Here is a 19,138-nt window from a genome sequence, read left to right as displayed (position 1 = left end):
TTGTGTGGATTTCGGAACTAAGATGAGAATTCATTTAAAGTCAAAAGTTCACATTTTATTAACAATTATAGGTCAATCCACAAACGATGGCAGTTCGCGCATGTCGAGGCATGGACGGAGATTGCATTGTTGATGATTGCAAGTGACAACTGTGGTACGTGCCTGCGCACACTTTCTGCTTGAGGAAAGCATACATCCTGCAAATTATGTCTCTCATTTACGTATGCAGAGTTTATCACTTACCACCATAATCAGTGATGACAACTCGAACAACTGGAATCAAAATTCACTAAACAACTCACTATGATCATATTTAATCCACACATTAGCTACAGGATTCACTGTAGAATGCTCAGAGCAATATTGAGTACTCATTGGCCATCAGGGAATACCTGACGTAGGTGTGCAGAACAAGCCTAAACTCGACCGCCATCGTTCGTGACTTTTATTTATTTATTTATTTAGTATTTATTTGTCCCATAGATCAAATCAGTACAGTGGCTTTTTTTGGTAAAGAATAATAATTCTAGTATGTATTGGCATGGGAGGGGCAAAATATTTAGTTTCTTAAATAATGGTTTACAAGTGTCTCTTTGTTTTTTGAACATAATTGTTCTGACTATCTTCTTTTGCAGTTTGAATATCTTAATTGATTCAGAATTTTGGCCCCAGAAGATGATTCTGTAATTAAGTACAGAGTGAAAGAGAGCATGGTACATTGTGGTTAGGATACTTGTGTTAGTGACGTTCCTTATTGATCTAATCATGAAGCACACTTTACTAAGTGTTGTGCTGGTGACGTCAATGTGCCTTTTCCATGTGAGCGTATCAGTAATAGTGACCCCCAAAAATTTTATTTCATTTTCAAGTTTAACATTATTTTTTTCCAGTGATATAGTTGGTAGTAATGGATTTCTGTTTTGGGCAGTGTGGAAGGTTATTCCAATTGTCTTTTTCGCATTAAGAAGCAGCCTGTTACTTTGAAGCCATCGACTTATTTGATCTGTGGTCCTATCTATATTAGATTGGAGAATTTGTTCGGGTTCAGATATGAGTACAGAGGTGTCATCAGCAAACAAAAGGGTTTTTGTGTCTGGTAGGCTGTGAGGAAGATCATTTATGTAAAGTAAGAACAGCAAGGGGCCCAGGACAGAGCCTTAGGGAATGCCTTGCTTTATGGTATGTATGGAGGAATGTACAGTGCTAGCTGTACCTGAGAGCTTAGTTTCATTTAATTCAACACACTGCTGTTGGTCTTCCAGATAGTTTTTAAACCAGTCATAGGCATTTCCTCTTATTCCATAGGAATGCATCTTTTGCAAAAGTATACTATGATTAACCATGTCGAAGGCCTTTGTTAGATCTAGGAAGATACCTATGACTGGGAGTTTTTTGTCCACAAGCTCCAGTGCATGATCTAGAAATTCTTGTATTGCATCAGTTGTAGCTTTCTTACTTTGGAAGCCGAACTGAGCAGGTGACAGGATATTTTCTTTGTCTAGAAAGGACATGATTCTGGTGGCCATATATTCAAATACTTTACTAAAAGTTGAAAGCAGTGCAATGGATCTATAATTACTGGGATCCTCTTTGCTTCCTTTTTTGTGGACAGGTATAATTTTTCCAATTTTGAGCATACCAGGAAATGCACCATTCAGCAATGAGAAGTTTCTTATGTGGGCTAGGGGTTTACTGATAAAGTTACTGCAATTATGAAGGAGGAAGCATGGACTTTGATCTTGTCCAGCAGATGATTTTTTTTTAATATTGCTATGAAGTGTCTTTTCTATTTCAATTTCAGATGTAGGCCTTAAAAATAGAGTCTCAGAGCATAAGTTTGGTTCTAGTTGTAAGAGAAAGCTATTTTTAAGATGGTTAGCCAGGTTTTCTACTGTTTTTGTAAAGTAGTTATTGAATTTCTCTGCTGTTTCTTTCCCACTGGAGACTAATTTTCCATTTATTTTTAAGGTAATATCACTTTGTAGTTGTTTTCCTCTATTAGTATTCATGTTAATAAGTTGCCACATTCTTTTGCTCTTATTTGATGACAATTTGAGGTAGTTATCAATCTGTAGCTTTTTGGCTGCGTTTACTACGTTCCTTAATATCTTTTTGTATAGAGTAAAGTATGACTTAAATGCTTCACTACTGCCTAGTTTGGATTTGATAATGTAAAAAAGTTCTCTTTTTCTTTGTGATGATCTAATGATTCCTGGGGTGATCCAGCTGGAGAGTTTTCTATCTTTGTTGATACATTTTGTTTGTAAGGGAAAGTGGCAATTAAAATAATAACAGAAAATATCCAAGAATGCTTCATATTTGCTGTCTACTGTTTGAGCCTCATATATATTTTGCCAGTTTTCATTTTGTATATCAAAGAGGAAAGTATGCAAGTGGGTTTTATTGAAGTTTCTCCTCTGTACAGTGATTTTATTGTGTTCGTGACTGTTATTTTGCAACCAGACCTGCATAATTAATGCATTGTGGTCTGAAAATCCTAGTTTGATGGAGAATACAGTACAATTTATATTTCTTGCTGCTTGATCCAGACGAGTGGTACTATGATTTGTTATCCTGGTTGGAGTGTTGACCATTAGGTCTAGGTTGTAGCTGTTCATAAAATTTTTAATGCTTAGATGGCTAGAGTTTTCTGAGATAAAATCTATATTATACTCACCACATATTAGAACACTATATGATTTTCTTTTACGTAGATTTTCTATTACTGGTGCTAGATTTTTGTAGAAAGTTCCTATGTTGCCAGAGGGTGCCCTGTAAAGTGCTATTATATAAACATTTAGATCTGTAAGCTCTACACGTGACAGTTCTATATCTTTTTCAATACTATACGAGTTACAAATATCAAGAGGTGTAGCAGTAATGTTGTCTTTTACAAATATGCAACTACCTCCACCTTTGTAAGATGTTCTTGAGAAGTGACCTACGAGTTTAAAATTTGGTATCACTACACTTTCTATTTCAAAAGACCTCATGAAATGTTCATTAATACATAATATGTGTGTATCTGACAGTTCACTTGCACTTGATAACAAAATTTCTAATTCATTAAGTTTGGTTTTGAGCCCTTGTACATTATGGATGTATACGTTTAGATCAAGAATTTTTTTGTTTAATTTTTTTATACATTGGTGAGGAGGTTCAGACTTTACCTTATTTACTACAATTTGCTGATGGGATCCTTTGCAAGTTTTATCGTGTATCTTTAACTTGTTTGATGATGCTGTCTTTGATTTGTTTGGTGATGCTAAGTTTTTTCTTTTCTCATAGGGGGATAGAAAAAATCCTCCTTCTTGGGTACATTCCGCCTTGATCTTAAATTAACACTTACAGGTGTAGCTGCTGCAGTCCTTTGTGGATCTTCTGATGTCTCCTCTTTCCTGCTTTCTTCGTTCTTGTCGAATTTGCTTTTCTCATTTTTGCCTGTAAGTCTTTCAGGAAGCTGATAGACAGATCTATTTTGTAATAGTCTTTCTTTAATTATTTCACTGATGTGATCGCACATAACACTTTTTCCGTCGTAATTAAGATGCATTCTGTGTTTGGTGTGCAGGTTTTGATGTAGTTTACTTACGTCCAGTACATCACACTTTGTGTATTCTGCACACAATTTCTTAATTTTGATGTTAGTTTTCCTAATTTCTTTATTAACACATGATCTGTAAATTAGGTCGTGTCTATGAGGCACAGTGGCCACTATTGTGTTCCTTGATTTATTCACTTCTAGAAAGTTCTGTAGCGTTTTGATGCAGGCATCGGCTTCATTTTTAGCTATGTCATTCGAACCCGCTATACATACTATAAAGTCATTATCCTGTATTGTGTTCATCTGAAGATCAGTGTCTACGACATGGTGTGTTCCCGCTCCAGGTTTCACTATGCTAGTCACTGCCAACTATAGCAGTGAAGTAACAATACAGGGAGATGGAATTTTATATGTTGTGACAAAAGATGAAATAAGTAGCAAAATAGAAACCTATGAGATAAAAACTAATCTGAATGTGGCACATTGAGTTGTAATCACAAGTTTAGCTACACATTAATTTCGAAGTGTTACATTCAGCTGCACTATTTTAGAACAATATCAAAAGTGTCCTATATTGTTGACTTAAGGAGGATGATAAAATGTCTTGAACTGCCATTGTTAGGCAAAACCAGAAAAGTAAATACAGACAAAACTGGTTACAACAACATCAAAGGGGCTGATGGTTTGTGGTTGTTATACCCGATAGTCACACAGACCAGATTTTTGTTGTGTTCTCTGATAAAAATTTGGTGTCTGTTAACTTTAGGATGCCATAGCATTAAAACTTCAAACAGTAGTATTCACAATACAACATTTGTAGAGAGGGACTGAAGAGGAAGTTTTCTTATGTGTATGCAGTATGCACAGCAATAAGATGCCATCAAAATGTAAACCTTTAATAAGTGAAGAAAGTAGTAGCAACAGTGTAAATTGTTCCTTAATGTCGAACACAGTCTTGGATAATGAATGAGATAATATGTTGAACATGTTTAAACTTAATGTTGTTGCTGTGTGGTATAATACTCATGAATCACACAACTTAGTTACAGTTACTGTATTACAAAAGTTAACCAAAATGAAGAGTAAAGTACAAAAATTCCTACAGTTTCTACTACTGAAAATATGCAACACACACAACCACAAAAAAATTAGTAATGCCTACATCTGTGCTTTGAAAAAATTGTTGTTGTTGTGGTCTTCAGTCCTGAGACTGGTTTGAGGCAGCTCTCCATGCTACTCTATCCTGTGCAAGCTTCTTCATCTCCCAGTACTTACTGCAACCTACATCCTTCTGATCTGCTTAGTGTATTCATATCTTGGTCTCCTTCTACGATTTTACCCTCCACGCTGCCCTCCAATACTAAATTGGTGATTCCTTGATGCCTCAGAATATGTCCTACCAACCGGTCCCTTCTTGTTGTCAAGTTGTGCCACAAACTCCTCTTCTCCCCAATTCTATTCAATACCTTCTCATTAGTTACGTGATCTACCCATCTAATCTTCAGCATTCTTCTGTAGCACCACATTTCGAAAGCTTCTATTCTCTTCTTCTCCAAACTATTTATTGTCCATGTTTCACTTCCATACATGGCTACACTCAATACAAATGCTTTCAGAAACGACTTCTTGACACTTAAATCTATACTCGATGTTAACAAATTTCTCTTCTTCAGAAACGCTTTCCTTGCCATTGCCAGCCTCCATTTTATATCCTCTCTACTTCGACCATCATCAGTTATTTTGCTCCCTAAATAGCAAAACTCCTTTACTACTTTAAGTGTCTCATTTCCTAATCTAATTCCCTCAGCATCACCCGACTTAATTCGACTACATTCCATTATCCTCGTTTTGCTTTTGTTGATGTTCATCTTATATTCTTCTTTCAAGACACTGTCCATTCCGTTCAACAGCACTTCCAGGTCCTGTGCTGTCTCTGACAGAATTACAATGTCGTCGGCGAACCTCAAAGTTTTTATTTCTTCTCCATGGATTTTAATACCTACTCCGAACTTTTCTTTTGTTTCCTTTACTGCTTGCTCAATATACATATTGAATAACATCAGGGAGAGGCTACAACCCTGTCTCACTCCCTTCCCAACCACTGCTTCCCTTTCATGCCCCTGGACTCATATAACTGCCATCTGGTTTCTGTACAAATTGTAAATAGCCTTTCGCTCCCTATATTTTACCCCTGCCACCTTTAGAATGTGAAAGAGAGTATTCCAGTCAGCACTGTCAAAAGCTTTCTCTAAGTCTACAGATGCTAGAAACGTAGGTTTGCCTTTCCTTAATCTTTCTTCTAAGATAAGTCGTAGGGTCAGTATTGCCTCACATGTTCCAATATTTCTACGGAATCCACACTGATCTACCCCGAAGTCGGCTTCTAGCAGTTTTTCCATTTGTCTGTAAAGAATTCACGTTAGTATTTTGAAAAAATAACACTGTTGAAATTTAATTTTCTAGTTTTCTACAATCATGGCAAAGAAAGCATTTTTATTTAAATCAGTTGCTTTAACTTTAAAATTCACCACAGTAATGCATACTACATTACACTGCCCTACTTAATGTAATCAGTTATTGTTGTCAACTTTTTCTATTTAAGATGTGCGTATACATTTTGCATTTGATAATGCATTTATTTTAATGCCTTGTATTGTCATTTGTATTAAACTCTTTTTTGAAAACAGGAAATTTTTATAAAGTTTTCACTGCAATGAGAACTTCATTAAGTGATGGCACAACAAACTGTTCTTCTTGTCCATTTTCATGTTCATCAAACACATGTTGGCTCTGGATGTTAGCTACAGTGTCTTCTTCACTCAGCGAGGCCTACATGATAAGACTGTTGTCTATTTGGGTGAAGTCCTCTATTTTACAAGTTGACAGATATGGATTCCATCAGAGGAATTTCAACCTCATCTTCATCATCAGCACCATCAGCTGTTGCTGAAAACATGTCATCCTCACCATGGGATGGTGCAGAAAGGTCTCAGAAACTTGTTTGTTTAAAACAACTGGCAGTTGTCTTTTGAGTGACATTTTCCCATGAATCTGATATAATTGAAATTGCATCAGGAGTGTTGAAAACTGTTTCTTTACCTCCTTTGATTTTTTAACGCATTCATCACTTGAAGTTTCTTGTACCACATTTTCAGAGATTTTATAACTCCCTGATCCATAAGTTCATGAACTGAAGTGATGTATGGAGGTAAAAATACAAGCTTTGTGCTCTGTATTTTGTTGAGTACTGGATGAGCAGGGCAGTGATTGACTAGGAGAATAATTTTTCATTTTTTTGACTTCACCAGAGAATCCCAGTTATGCAACTACTTTTCAAAAAGATCATCCAAGATTTTGCATTGCTTTCATTAAGTACAAATAGGGAGTGAATATTTTTGAAACATCAGGATTTTCTCGATTTTCTGATCACCAAAAGCTTTTCTTTACATGATCCTGTTGTATTTTCAGCAACCATAACTCTGATCTTGTCTTAGACACTTTCCCACCCAAACACTGCGTGCCTTTAAACATCAGTACCTTATCTTGTATCATGTTGTATAACAATCAAGTTTCATCTGCACTGAATATATCATCTGGCTTTTAATCTTCACACAAAACATGCCACTTCTTAGATAGCTACCTGTCTGTCATGCCATCACATACACCAGCAGCTTCACCATAAATTTTCCTGGCAATAATATCATTCTGAGCTAAGAAACATTGTATCCAAGTTGAAGAACACTTAAAGTTTGGTTCTAATAGATGTACAAATTGATTGGCTTTTGCTTGAAGAATGGATCCATTGATTGGCACACTGTTTGATTTTTACTGCTTACACCATGTAAGTAAAGCTTCTATATCTTTGTGCTCAGATGATCTTGCCTGCTTGATTTTTAAAGAATTGTGTTTGAAAAGAGACACTATTTTCTCTCCGTCCTCCCAAATTGCGTAGTGTTAGACACCCAATTCCTTAATGGTACTGACATTTGTCCCCCCATTTTTAACTGCCATATTACAAGTGACGTTTCTTCAGTGTTAAGTACTTTGCTCTCTTTTTTGTGACATCTTTAAAATGATGCTTGCCTTGCATTGACTGTTGAGTACACATACTGATTTGAAACCAAGAAACTACAAAGAACAAGAGATTGAAAATAAACATTACATTACTGTTAGTAATTCCCAAAAGTGTAACAAACAAAAATTAATATTGGATGTGATATATTTCTCCAAAAATGTGATAACAAATGTGTCGTTTTATACGATAAGCCACAATAAGCAATGTTGTACTAAGTGTTTTTTTAAATACACAGTGTGTCCAAGTTCCATAAGGACTGCTTGTATGAAATTCCAAAGTAATGCTATCTCATGGCATGTTGTGGCATTACGATCCTTAAAGTTTCAAATACTTCTGTGTAGAAAATGCCTGTAGCAGGCATCCTGGCTGCGAATGTAAACAGTACATTTCTGACATTGTCAGAAAGTGGCAGTGGGGGAGTGGGGCTACATCAAGTTTTTAGAATCCTGCAGCATTTATGGCTGAGATTTCACCAAATTCGATTCAAATACAGAGACAGGGGTTCCTGGTTGCTTCCCCATGATGACACCCCAGGTCACAAAGCAAAGACTGTGCCCGAGATCTTGGCCAGCAAATGGATCATCTTCCTGTATCACCCACTGTAAGTGCTGGATTTGGTCCCAGCCAACTTATGGTTGTTCCTGAAATTGAAGTTGGCGATGAAACAACACACTAAGCCAAAATTATGGACACCCAAGAAAGTTGTACTACAGTACTAAATACAACTCCAAAAAGGACTCCAGTGACTGTTTCAAAACACTTTTAAAATTATTTCAGTTGTGTTTTGATTCATAGGGAGACTATTTTGAATAAGTGCAGTCATTTGGTGAACATAATCCATGACGTTTAGTTTGCATAACCACAGTTCTAATGGAGCTGGGACAAATTGCATATAACATTTACATAGGATTTAGATGGGACCATTAGATTCTGCTGATACAGCCAAAAGTCATTAAGAACTGTGTCATTATACTGTATCTACTCCGAGTAGTTAAAGTCATTACATTGTTGTTGTTGTTGTGGTCTTCAGTCCTGAGACTGGTTTGATGCAGCTCTCCATGCTACTCTATCCTGTGCAAGCTTCTTCATCTCCCAGTACCTACTGCAACCTACATCCTTCTGAATCTGCTTAGTGTATTCATCTCTTGGTCTCCCCCTACGATTTTTACCCTCCACGCTGCCCTCCAATACTAAATTGGTGATCCCTTGATGCCTCAGAACATGTCCTACCAGCCGATCCCTTCTTCTGGTCAAGTTGTGCCACAAACTTCTCTTCTCCCCAATCCTATTCAATACTTCCTCATTAGTTATGTGATCTACCCATCTAATCTTCAGCATTCTTCTGTAGCACCATATTTCGAAAGCTTCTATTCTCTTCTTGTCCAAACTATTTATCGCCCATGTTTCACTTCCATACATGGCTACACTCCATACGAATACTTTCAGAAAAGACTTCTTGACACTTAAATCTATACTCGATGTTAACAAATTTCTCTTCTTCAGAAACGCTTTCCTTGCCATTGCCAGTCTACATTTTATATCCTCTCTACTTCGACCATCATCAGTTATTTTGCTCCCCAAATAGCAAAACTCCTTTACTACTTTAAGTGTCTCATTTCCTAATCTAATACCCTCAACATCATCCGACTTAATTCGACTACATTCCATTATCCTCGTTTTGCTTTTGTTGATGTTCATCTTATATCTTATGTATCTTCATCTTATATCCTCTTATATCCTCATTACATTATGGCATTAATTAATTTTTGAAACAGGTCTAGATAACAGGAAAAATTTCGTGGCTTTACTGTTTGATCAAAAGTTGGTGCGTGTGAAGCTAAAAAGTCATTTATGAAAGAGTCATTTTCAGAAGCGGAATGGGGAGCGATCTGCATTACATTATGTTAAATTGTGGGTCAATAAACAAAACAACAAATAAATTTTTTTATATATAAAAAAGTGTAAATACTGACTAACATACCAGACAGAGACAGTACTCACATGTCAAGTATAACATAAATAACAAGCGAGAAGGGCTTTAATCACAAAAATTCAAAAAGAATGTGTGAAGGCGAGCCTCTAAGGGCTGCTCATACCTGTACAGCCACAGGCAGATGGAATATTCCATCATTCTTCAGGCATGCATCTGAGATAATATTATTTCGTCTCCAAGAGTTTCAGCTGATAACCTTAAAGCCATCTTCCAGGTCAATCACTGGCAGAATTTAAACCATTTGACACTACACTGTAGCATAAATGAGTGTTCAGCAGGGATAACATTGTTGGCAATAAGAGCATTAGTCATAGATAAAACTTCATGCTCAATCAAGACAAGTATTTGCAGCTCAAGAAATTACAGAAACCAGTCATTTCACAACTGCACTCTTAGAGTAATTTATTCTGGTTCTTCACTATGTGGCATTTCAGCAAGTGCCATCCATTTTAATAATAAACCACATAATTTGTAAGCACTATGGATTTACTGATACTACACTTGCTTTTATTCGTACTCACATAAACCATGAACCATGGTTTGGTTTGTTTGGGGGAGAAGACCAGACAGCGAGGTCATTGGTCTCATCAGATTAGGGAAGGACAGGGAAGGAAGTCGGCCGTGCCCTTTCAAAGGAACCATCCCGGCATTTGCCTGGAGCGATTTAGGGAAATCACGGAAAACCTAAATCAGGATGACCGGACGCGGGATTGAACCGTCGTCCTCCCGAATGCGAGTCCAGTGTGCTAGCCACTGCGCCAACTCGCTCGGTCATGAATCATGGATCTTGCCATTGGTGGGGAGGCTTGTGTGCCTCAACGATACAGATAGCCGTACCGTAGGTGCAACCACAATGGAGGGGTATCTGTTGAGAGGCTAGACAAACGTGTGGTTCCTGAAGAGGGGCAGCAGCCTTTTCAGTAGTTGCAGTGGCAACAGTCTGGATGATTGACTGATCTGGCCTTGTAACACTAACCAAAATGGCCTTGCTGTTCTGGTACGGCGAACGCCTGAAAGCAAGGGGAAACTACGGCCGTAATTTTTCCCGAGGGCATGCAGCTTTACTGTATGGTTAAATGATGATGACGTCCTCTTGGGTAAAATATTCCGGAGGTAAAATAGTCCCCCATTCGGATCTCCGGGCGGGGACTACTCAAGAGGACGTCGTTATTAGGAGAAAGAAAACTGGCGTTCTACGGATCGGAGCATGGAATGTCACATCCCTTAATCGGGCAGGTAGGGTAGAAAATTTAAAAAGGGAAATGGATAGGTTAAAGTTAGATATAGTGCGAATTAGTGAAGTTCGGTGGCAGGAGAAACAAGACTTTTGGTCAGGTGAATACAGGGTTATAAATACAAAATCAAATAGGGGTAATGCAGGAGTAGGTTTAATAATGAATAAAAAAATAGGAGTACGGGTAAGCTACTACAAACAGCATAGTGAACACATTATTGTGGCCAAGATAGACACGAAGCCCACGCCTACTACAGTAGTACAAGTTTATATGCCAACTAGCTCTGCAGATGACGAAGTAATTGATGAAATGTATGATCAGATAAAAGAAATTATTCAGGTAGTGAAGGGAGATGAAAATTTAATAGTCATGGGTGACTGGAATTCAAGAGTAGGAAAAGGGAGAGAAGGAAACATAGTAGGTGAATATAGATTGGGGCTAAGAAATGAAAGAGGAAGCCGCACTGGTAGAATTTTGCGCAGAGCATAACTTAATCATAGCTAACACTTGGTTTAAGAATCATGAAAGAAGGTTGTATACATGGAAGAACCATGGATATACTAAAAGGTATCAGATAGATTATATAATGGTAAGACAGAGATTTAGGAACCAGGTTTTAAATTGTACGACATTTCCAGGGGCAGATGTGGACTCTGACCACAATCTATTGGTTATGAACTGTAGATTAAAACCGAAGAAACTGCAAAAAGGTGGGAATATAATGAGATGGGACCTGGATAAACTGAAAGAACCAGAGGTTGTACAGTTTCAGGGAGAGCATAAGGGAACAACTGACAGGAATGGGGGAGAGAAATACTATAGAAGAAGAATGGGTAGCTTGGAGGGATTAAATAGTGAAGGCAGCAGAGGATTAAATAGGTAAAAAGACGAGGGCTAATAGAAACCCTTGGGTAGCAGAAGAAATATTGAATTTAATTGATGAAAGGAGAAAATATAAAAATGCAGTAAATGAAGCAGGCAAAAAGGAATACGAACGCCTCACAAATGACATCGACAGGAAGTGCAAAATGGCTAAGCAGGGATGGCTAGAGGACAAATGTCAGGATGTAGAGGCTTATCTCACTAGGGGTAAGATAGATACTGCTTACAGGAAAATTAAAGAGACCTTTGGAGATAAGAGAACCACTTGTATGAACATCAAGAGCTCAGATGGAAACCCAGTTCTAAGCAAAGAAGGGAAAGCAGAAAGGTGGAAGGAGTATATAGAGGGTCTATGTTATGGCGATGCACTTGAGGACAATATTATGGAAATGGAAGAGGATGTAGATGAAGATGAAATGGGAGATACGATACTGCGTGAAGAGTTTGACAGAGCACTGAAAGACCTGAGTCGAAACAAGGCCTCCGGAGTAGATAACATTCCATTGGAACTACTGACGGCCTTGGGAGAGCCAGTCCCGACAAAACTCTACCATCTGGTGAGCAAGATGTATGAAACTGGCGAAATACCCTCAGACTTCAAGAAGAATATAATAATTCCAATCCCAAAGAAAGCAGGTGTTGACAGATGTGAAAATTACTGAACTATCAGTTTAATAAGTCAGCTGCAAAATACTAACGCGAGTGGAAAAACTGATAGAAGCCGACCTCGGGGAAGATCAGTTTGGATTCTGTAGAAATGTTGGAACATGTGAGGCAATATTGACCCTATGACTTATCTTAGAAGAAAGATTAAGGAAAGGCAAACCTATGTTTCTAGGTTTCTAGTATTTGTAGACTTAGAGAAAGCTTTTAACAATGTTGATTGGAATACTGTCTTTCAAATTCTGAAGGTGGCAGGGGTAAAATACAGAGATCGAAAGGCTATTTACAATTTGTACATAAAGCAGATGGCATAAGAGTCGAGTGGTATGAAAGGGAAGGAGTGGTTGGGAAGAGAGTGAGACAGGGTTGTAGCCTATCCTCGATGTTATTCAGTCTGTATATAGAGCAAGCAATAAAGGAAACACAAGAAAAGTTCGGAGTAGGTATTAAAATCCATGAGGAAGAAATGAAAACTTTGAGGTTCGCCGATGACATTGTAATTCTGTCAGAGACAGCAAAGGACTTGGAAGAGCAGTTGGACAGAATGGACAGTGTCTTGAAAGGAGGGTGTAAGATGAACATCAACAAAAGCAAAATGAGGATAATGGAATGTAGTCGAATTAAGTCGGGTGATGCTGAGGGAATTAGATTAGGAAATGAGACACTTAAAGTAGTAAAGGAGTTTTGCTATTTGGGGAGCAAAATAACTGATGATGGTCGAAGTAGAGAGGATATAAAATGTAGACTGGCAATGGCAAGGAAAGCGTTTCTGAAGAAGAAAAATTTGTTAACATCAAGTATAGATTTAAATGTCAGGAAGTCGTTTCTGAAAGTATTTGTATGGAGTGTAGCCATCTATGGAAGTGAAACATGGATGATAAATAGTTTAGACAAGAAGAGAAATGTGGTGCTACATTAGAATGCTGAAGATTAGATGGGTAGATCACATAACTAATGAGGAGGTATTGAATAGAATTGGGGAGAAGAGGAACTTGTGGCACAACTTGAGGGCAATGTGGAGGGTAAAAATCATAGAGGGAGACCAAGAGATGAATACACTAAGCAGATTCAGAAGGATGTAGGCTGCAGTAGGTACTGGGAGATGAAGAAGCTTGCACAGGATAGAGCAGCATGAAGAGCTGCATCAAACCAGTCTCTGGACTGAAGACCACCACAACAACAACAACAACAACAACATGCTCCTGTTGTCAACAGTGTTCTATCTGACACATGTGCATACTCTTAGTATTGTGTTATGTAGTTTAAATTCTGTCAGCAATTCACCTTGATAATGGCTCTAAGATTATCACCCAAAATATCGGAAAAAAATAATGGTATCCCAGATGCAAACCTGAAAGATGATGAAATAAAAGATAAAGTCCACCATTATTAGAATGAAGATTGTTATGAAACATGAACAACTGACATTTAGCTGACCCAGAAGATTGTCTCCAGGGGAGAGACAAATTGTTGTCAACCTGTGTCAAACTGGAGCTTGACTAAGGAAGTCTATTTTTAAAATCTCTGTGAGATTCTTGGGCCTGATTTTTGATGATCATAAACCAAACCACCCCACTCAATAAAACCTTTGTTTGAATGCATAGTTGCATAATGTACAGATCAGCTCGATCTTCCTATCTGAAGATCTTGGATGCAGTCCACCATTCAAGTATTAAATTAGCATAGACCCCTACCAAAGTACTCCCATAGCTAGTCCTTGCAGAGAGGCTGGTGAGCTGCCAGTTACCATCTGACAAGATCTCTTTATAGTGCAACATGCATTCAACATGAGGTCTGTGCTCAAGTTTTAGCACTGAGTCTAACAATACATGCAGTGAATGTTTGGTGCTTTCTGTATGAGCAAAGACATACATAGAGGAACTTGGTGTAGCAGACATTCCTGTTCTTAATCAGGGATGGAGCAAATACCATATGTGAATGATTGTCAGGTTCAGATTAAACTCTGACATGATGAAGCACAACAAGAAAATCCCTCCACCTGCTATTTTTGAAAAGATATTTTAACAGCATTTTATCTGTGTATTGCAAATGGTCAGTGGCTTTTACTGATTGTGTCATTGAATCTCATTTAGCAAGCCACTTTTCAGTGTACTATACATAGTTGTAGGTGATCTGGCAGGCGCTATATGCATAGTACTCATGCTGTTTGCTTCACTCATGCATTGCCACATTCACATTATTGCCAACTTATGTTTTCATTTATATTGGAAATTATTTCTAAAGTCAAGGTTGTGCATTTTGTTGAACAGAATCATTTAAGCTCAGCATAATTTATTCTTACTTGTGCACATCCACAAATGGCATCCTAAATGATCACAGCTACCCAACAAAATGTTCCTAAGACATTTTCATACTGAGACAACCTACACATTAAGTACAGTCCTGGGAAAAACATGATGATGACAACCAAACACATTACAAAAATAGATGTGTATACGTGTGTACGAAGGTTGGAAATTAAATAGTGGCAATTATTTATTCACAACCAATACAAAAGAGTTACATGTTTGTACCTGTTACTGTCCTTCAAATTAGTCACCAGTGTTGTGTAGAACCCATTGCCAGCTATGTGGAAAGCGTAGTGTACCATTAGCATAGTCTGTTCTGTTGATGGTGCAAATGGAGCAGTCTACTGCCTGTCGAATCTCTGGAACAATTCTGAAGCGAATGCCACAAAGTGGTTCCTTCTTGGAATCATATCAGAGTTACAAGGACTGAATTCCGGGGAGTATGGTGAATGGTTCAGTACTTCCCAGTCCCATCGACCGAACAGAGCCGCCACAGCTGGTGCTGTATGCGCCAGCGCATTATCATGCAAAATGATGGGTGGGTTGCACAGAAAGTGTCGCTGCTTCTTTTGCAAAGTTGGTCGCAGGTGATGCTCCAAAAACAAACAGTAATATGACTTAAGTCCTTGTGACTTTGATTTGATTCCGAAGATGAAGGAACCACTTCGTGGCATTTGCTTCAGACCGCTCCATTTGTACCATCAACAGAACATGCTCTGCAAACGGTATACTACGCCTTCCACATCGCTGGCAATGGGTTCTACACAAAGCTGGTGACTACTTTGAAGGATTGTAACAGGTACAAACATGTAACTCTTTTGTATCGGTTGTGAATAAATAGTTGCCACTATTTAAGTTCCAACTCTTGTATGTATGTATGTATGTATGTACGTACGTATGTATGTATGTAAGGTCCACATCCCCTCCTGAAACACTAGGCCAATTTCAACCAAACTTGGCACAAATAACCCTTACTGTCGGGCAACAATTGCTGTCGGTTGAGAAACCCCTGCCTATTATAGTTTAGGAGGTAACATCATAAACAACGAGATGTGTGAAAAACTGCCACATCGTGCCAACATTTAAAACTATTAATTCAGTGATACTGACTCTATTCACAATAAATTTTGCTGACAGTATCCTTGCTGGCAGTATCCGTGTATGCTGCTAAATGTGCCTACAAAATTATATCGTGGTACCACATTTAGTTTGGGAGATATGACATCATAAACACTGGGATGCATGTAAAACTGCTGCATTGTGCATGATGTTTAAATTTATTACTTCTTTCCTGCTAACTGTATTCACAGCACAGTTTACAGATGTGTCCACATATGGCGCTGAATGTACCTATAAAATTATATCATCGTATGATACATAGATTAGGAAATATGACATCATAAACACTGAGCTGCATGAAAAAATTCTGTCTCATGCATGTTTAAATACATTTGTTCTCTACTTCTAAGACACACCTACAGCTGAGTCAACTTCAGGAAATCCTTAACACCTGGCAATGTTTTTGACAGCTTTCAATTGCTAAGCACAAAAGGCTGTGTGCAAAAACAATAGTTGTTTATAGAGCTATGTGAATAGCCATTGCCGTAGAGATGTTTACAAAAAATGTGGATGCATATTTCTTTGTATAGCTGTTTCATAATTTTGAAGGTGACCATCACAAGTACATGGAAATGAAATTTTTTTGATATTGCACTACAAACACAGTCCATTTGTTTGTTTTTGTATCTAATAGAAAATTGGCAGAATGAATACTCAGGCAATTCTGGGTTTGTCAACAGTTTGTCAGCTAGTGATGATGATAAATGAAAGATCGTAATTTTCTGTTCTCTTTCCCATTGTGTTGACATAGTAACTGTATACGAAGTAGGTCATTTTCCTTCCTGCTTTGTTTATTCTGAAATGTCATTCCAGTATGTTAATATACAACTTTCATGGCTACATTGGCCTGTCTCATTGTAGCTTTCTTTTACCCTTTTAACCACTGTAACATCCTTATCAAACCATATGACATTCCCTGAGTGTTATCCTTACTTCAAGGTTCTTGCCCCTGTAATTGTTCACACTGTAACATCTGCCCCACACAACCAGCCACTATCAGTCACTCCAGTCCTGCAAGTGGTAAATTGTATACCATAACAGACAGAGCAACAAGTGCAACCACACATTTTGTGTACCAACTTCCATTGCTGAATGCATGAATGGATGTAGAAGAATTGTCCCATCTTGAGGACACCCAGTAGCCATTTGCTGACCATGCTGTGCAGCATGACTCAAGGAACCTAAATGCATGCTGTTTCGATCCTCCCACCTTATACTAGTTTTTCAAAACTCCAGGGATGAGAATTTGCTCTCCAACATACCCTCGCATTTTGTCAGCCTCTAGGATTTGACCTACATTAATGTACAATCACTCTTTTTTTATTTTCTCAGTACCTCCATTTTGTTTATAGTTTTTAGTTACACTATTCATTTGCCTTCTTATTTTTCGTCCTCTATCTGTCTTCTGTTTCTGACTCGGTCTGTATATAATCTCTTTACTGAAAACTGGTGAGTTGCCTACCAATATGCTATATTTGACATTCTCCCCTCTATGATGCCTCATGTTTAATTCTGTCTCCCTTTGTCCTCACAAAAGGCTTTTCTCTCTCACCCTGGAGTCTGAGTGCCCTACTGCTTATTTGTAACACTTCCCAATGATGTACCTCATATCTCCCTGAGGAAGGAACTAACAGCAAGTTCCAAAAAGTTGGATTAGTGCTTTTGTTTTAAATGTGGTTATGGGCAATACAGAAATATCTGAATATCATTTTATTTGTAAAAGGAAAAAAGAGAAATTGTTGATTTGTAGCAGAATATTGCAAGGAGCTATAAATAGTAAATTGAGAAGAGTCCATTGAAGAAGGTATTGAAGTCTTAAGAGGTAATAAAGTATCCAGTCAAGAGATTCATATAGCATACAAGGTAAACAATATGCAAAATAAAACAAGGTCTTAAGCATTTCTTGATTTTTGGAAACTTTTAGTATGGATATCAAAAATAAAATACTTTCTGCTCTTATTAATTTACAATTGGGAAGCACATAATTATGTATAAAAATGCATTGTTATGAATCAATAAAATCAACATGTATCACTTCATTAATATGCCGTCTTGCAAGCAATCAATGGAACATGGATAAACTTCAGAATTCACTCCTTTGTATCTGCATTTCTACTTTGTGCTTCTTTATAGTGACTTTGTTATATCACACACACCCTCCCCCACCTTCATGAATCATGCAGATGAATGGCAACTGTTGATAAGTCTCCGTATGAGCTTGCATTTCTCTGAATTTACCATCATTGTCATTTTGTAAGATACATGCCAAGGGAATAATATGTTGCTCCATATTCTTTGAATCTGTTCTCCTGAAATTTTAGCAATCAACCGTACCACAATGCACAACGTACCTAATAACTGCCTTACCCCTAACCATTTTTATACGACTGCCACACATTAAAATATTCTTATGGCATACCTCCAGATATTGGGAATCTGTGATTGTTCCAGAAAGTAGTGATCGGTCTTTCCAACGATTTACAAACAACATTTTTTGCTGTTGTTATGCATCTATCTTGAACAGTAACATTTCCTCTGGGCATGACCGAATCTGTTTTTGCATGTGGTGATTTCTCCCCATCGAGAACTACATACTGTGTTCTTTTTGCCAGAAAGTCTTCAGTCCACCTTTGAAAGCTAATGCAGTATTTCATAAGATCATATTTTGTTCACCAGATGACAGTGTGGAACCACATTGATTGCCTTCTGAAAGTCAAACAACATGGGATCAACTTTGGCGGTGCTATCTTAGCATATGTATGCATTTTTTTCCTATTTGTATATTACATAATTAATTGTCTTGTGTGCATATGTAAAATTCTGCTTTGCTGGCCTTATAGCTGTCTACAATTTTATGGTTTACTATTTCCCTGTGCAGGTACTTGATGAACTAATAAATACAAACCACTTTGATTCCTTCAAACGAGCTGATGTCTATGCTTTGGGGCTGATATTCTGGGAAATAGCAAGGAGGTGTAATGTTGGGGGCATCTATGATGAATATCAGTTGCCATTTTATGACATGGTACCTTCAGACCCAACTATTGAAGAAATGAGGAAGGTTGTATGCATTGATCGACAAAGGCCGTCCATACCAAACAGATGGCAGTCAAATGAGGTAAGATAATGCAAATAAAATGTTTCCATCCTGTAGCAAATGAAGAGGTGTGTGTGTGCACGCACGCACATGTGCGCATGCGCATTTGCATGCATATGTTTGTACATGTGCGTGCGAGCGTTCGCATGCATGTGTACATGTGCATGAATGTGTGTGTGTGTGTGTGTGTGTGTGTGTGTGTGTGTGTGTGTGTGTGTGTG

At 37.8% G+C, this 19,138-nt stretch overlaps 1 protein-coding gene across 6 annotated transcripts in view; it reads left to right on the top strand.

Moving 5' to 3' along the window:
- Nucleotides 1-19,138, top strand: part of LOC126187317 (TGF-beta receptor type-1) — a 168,199-nt gene that overhangs the window by 140,790 nt on the left and 8,271 nt on the right. For all 6 annotated transcript variants that reach the window (XM_049928322.1, XM_049928321.1, XM_049928324.1 and 3 more), the window contains exon 8: nt 18,699-18,938. In XM_049928322.1, coding sequence (XP_049784279.1) covers nt 18,699-18,938 — 240 coding nt within the window. The remainder of the gene's footprint in view (nt 1-18,698; nt 18,939-19,138) is intronic.

Source organism: Schistocerca cancellata, chromosome 5, assembly GCF_023864275.1.
Source record: "Schistocerca cancellata isolate TAMUIC-IGC-003103 chromosome 5, iqSchCanc2.1, whole genome shotgun sequence".
In the NCBI taxonomy this organism is placed as follows: domain Eukaryota; kingdom Metazoa; phylum Arthropoda; class Insecta; order Orthoptera; family Acrididae; genus Schistocerca; species Schistocerca cancellata.
This window is presented reverse-complemented; position numbering and strand designations above follow the sequence as displayed.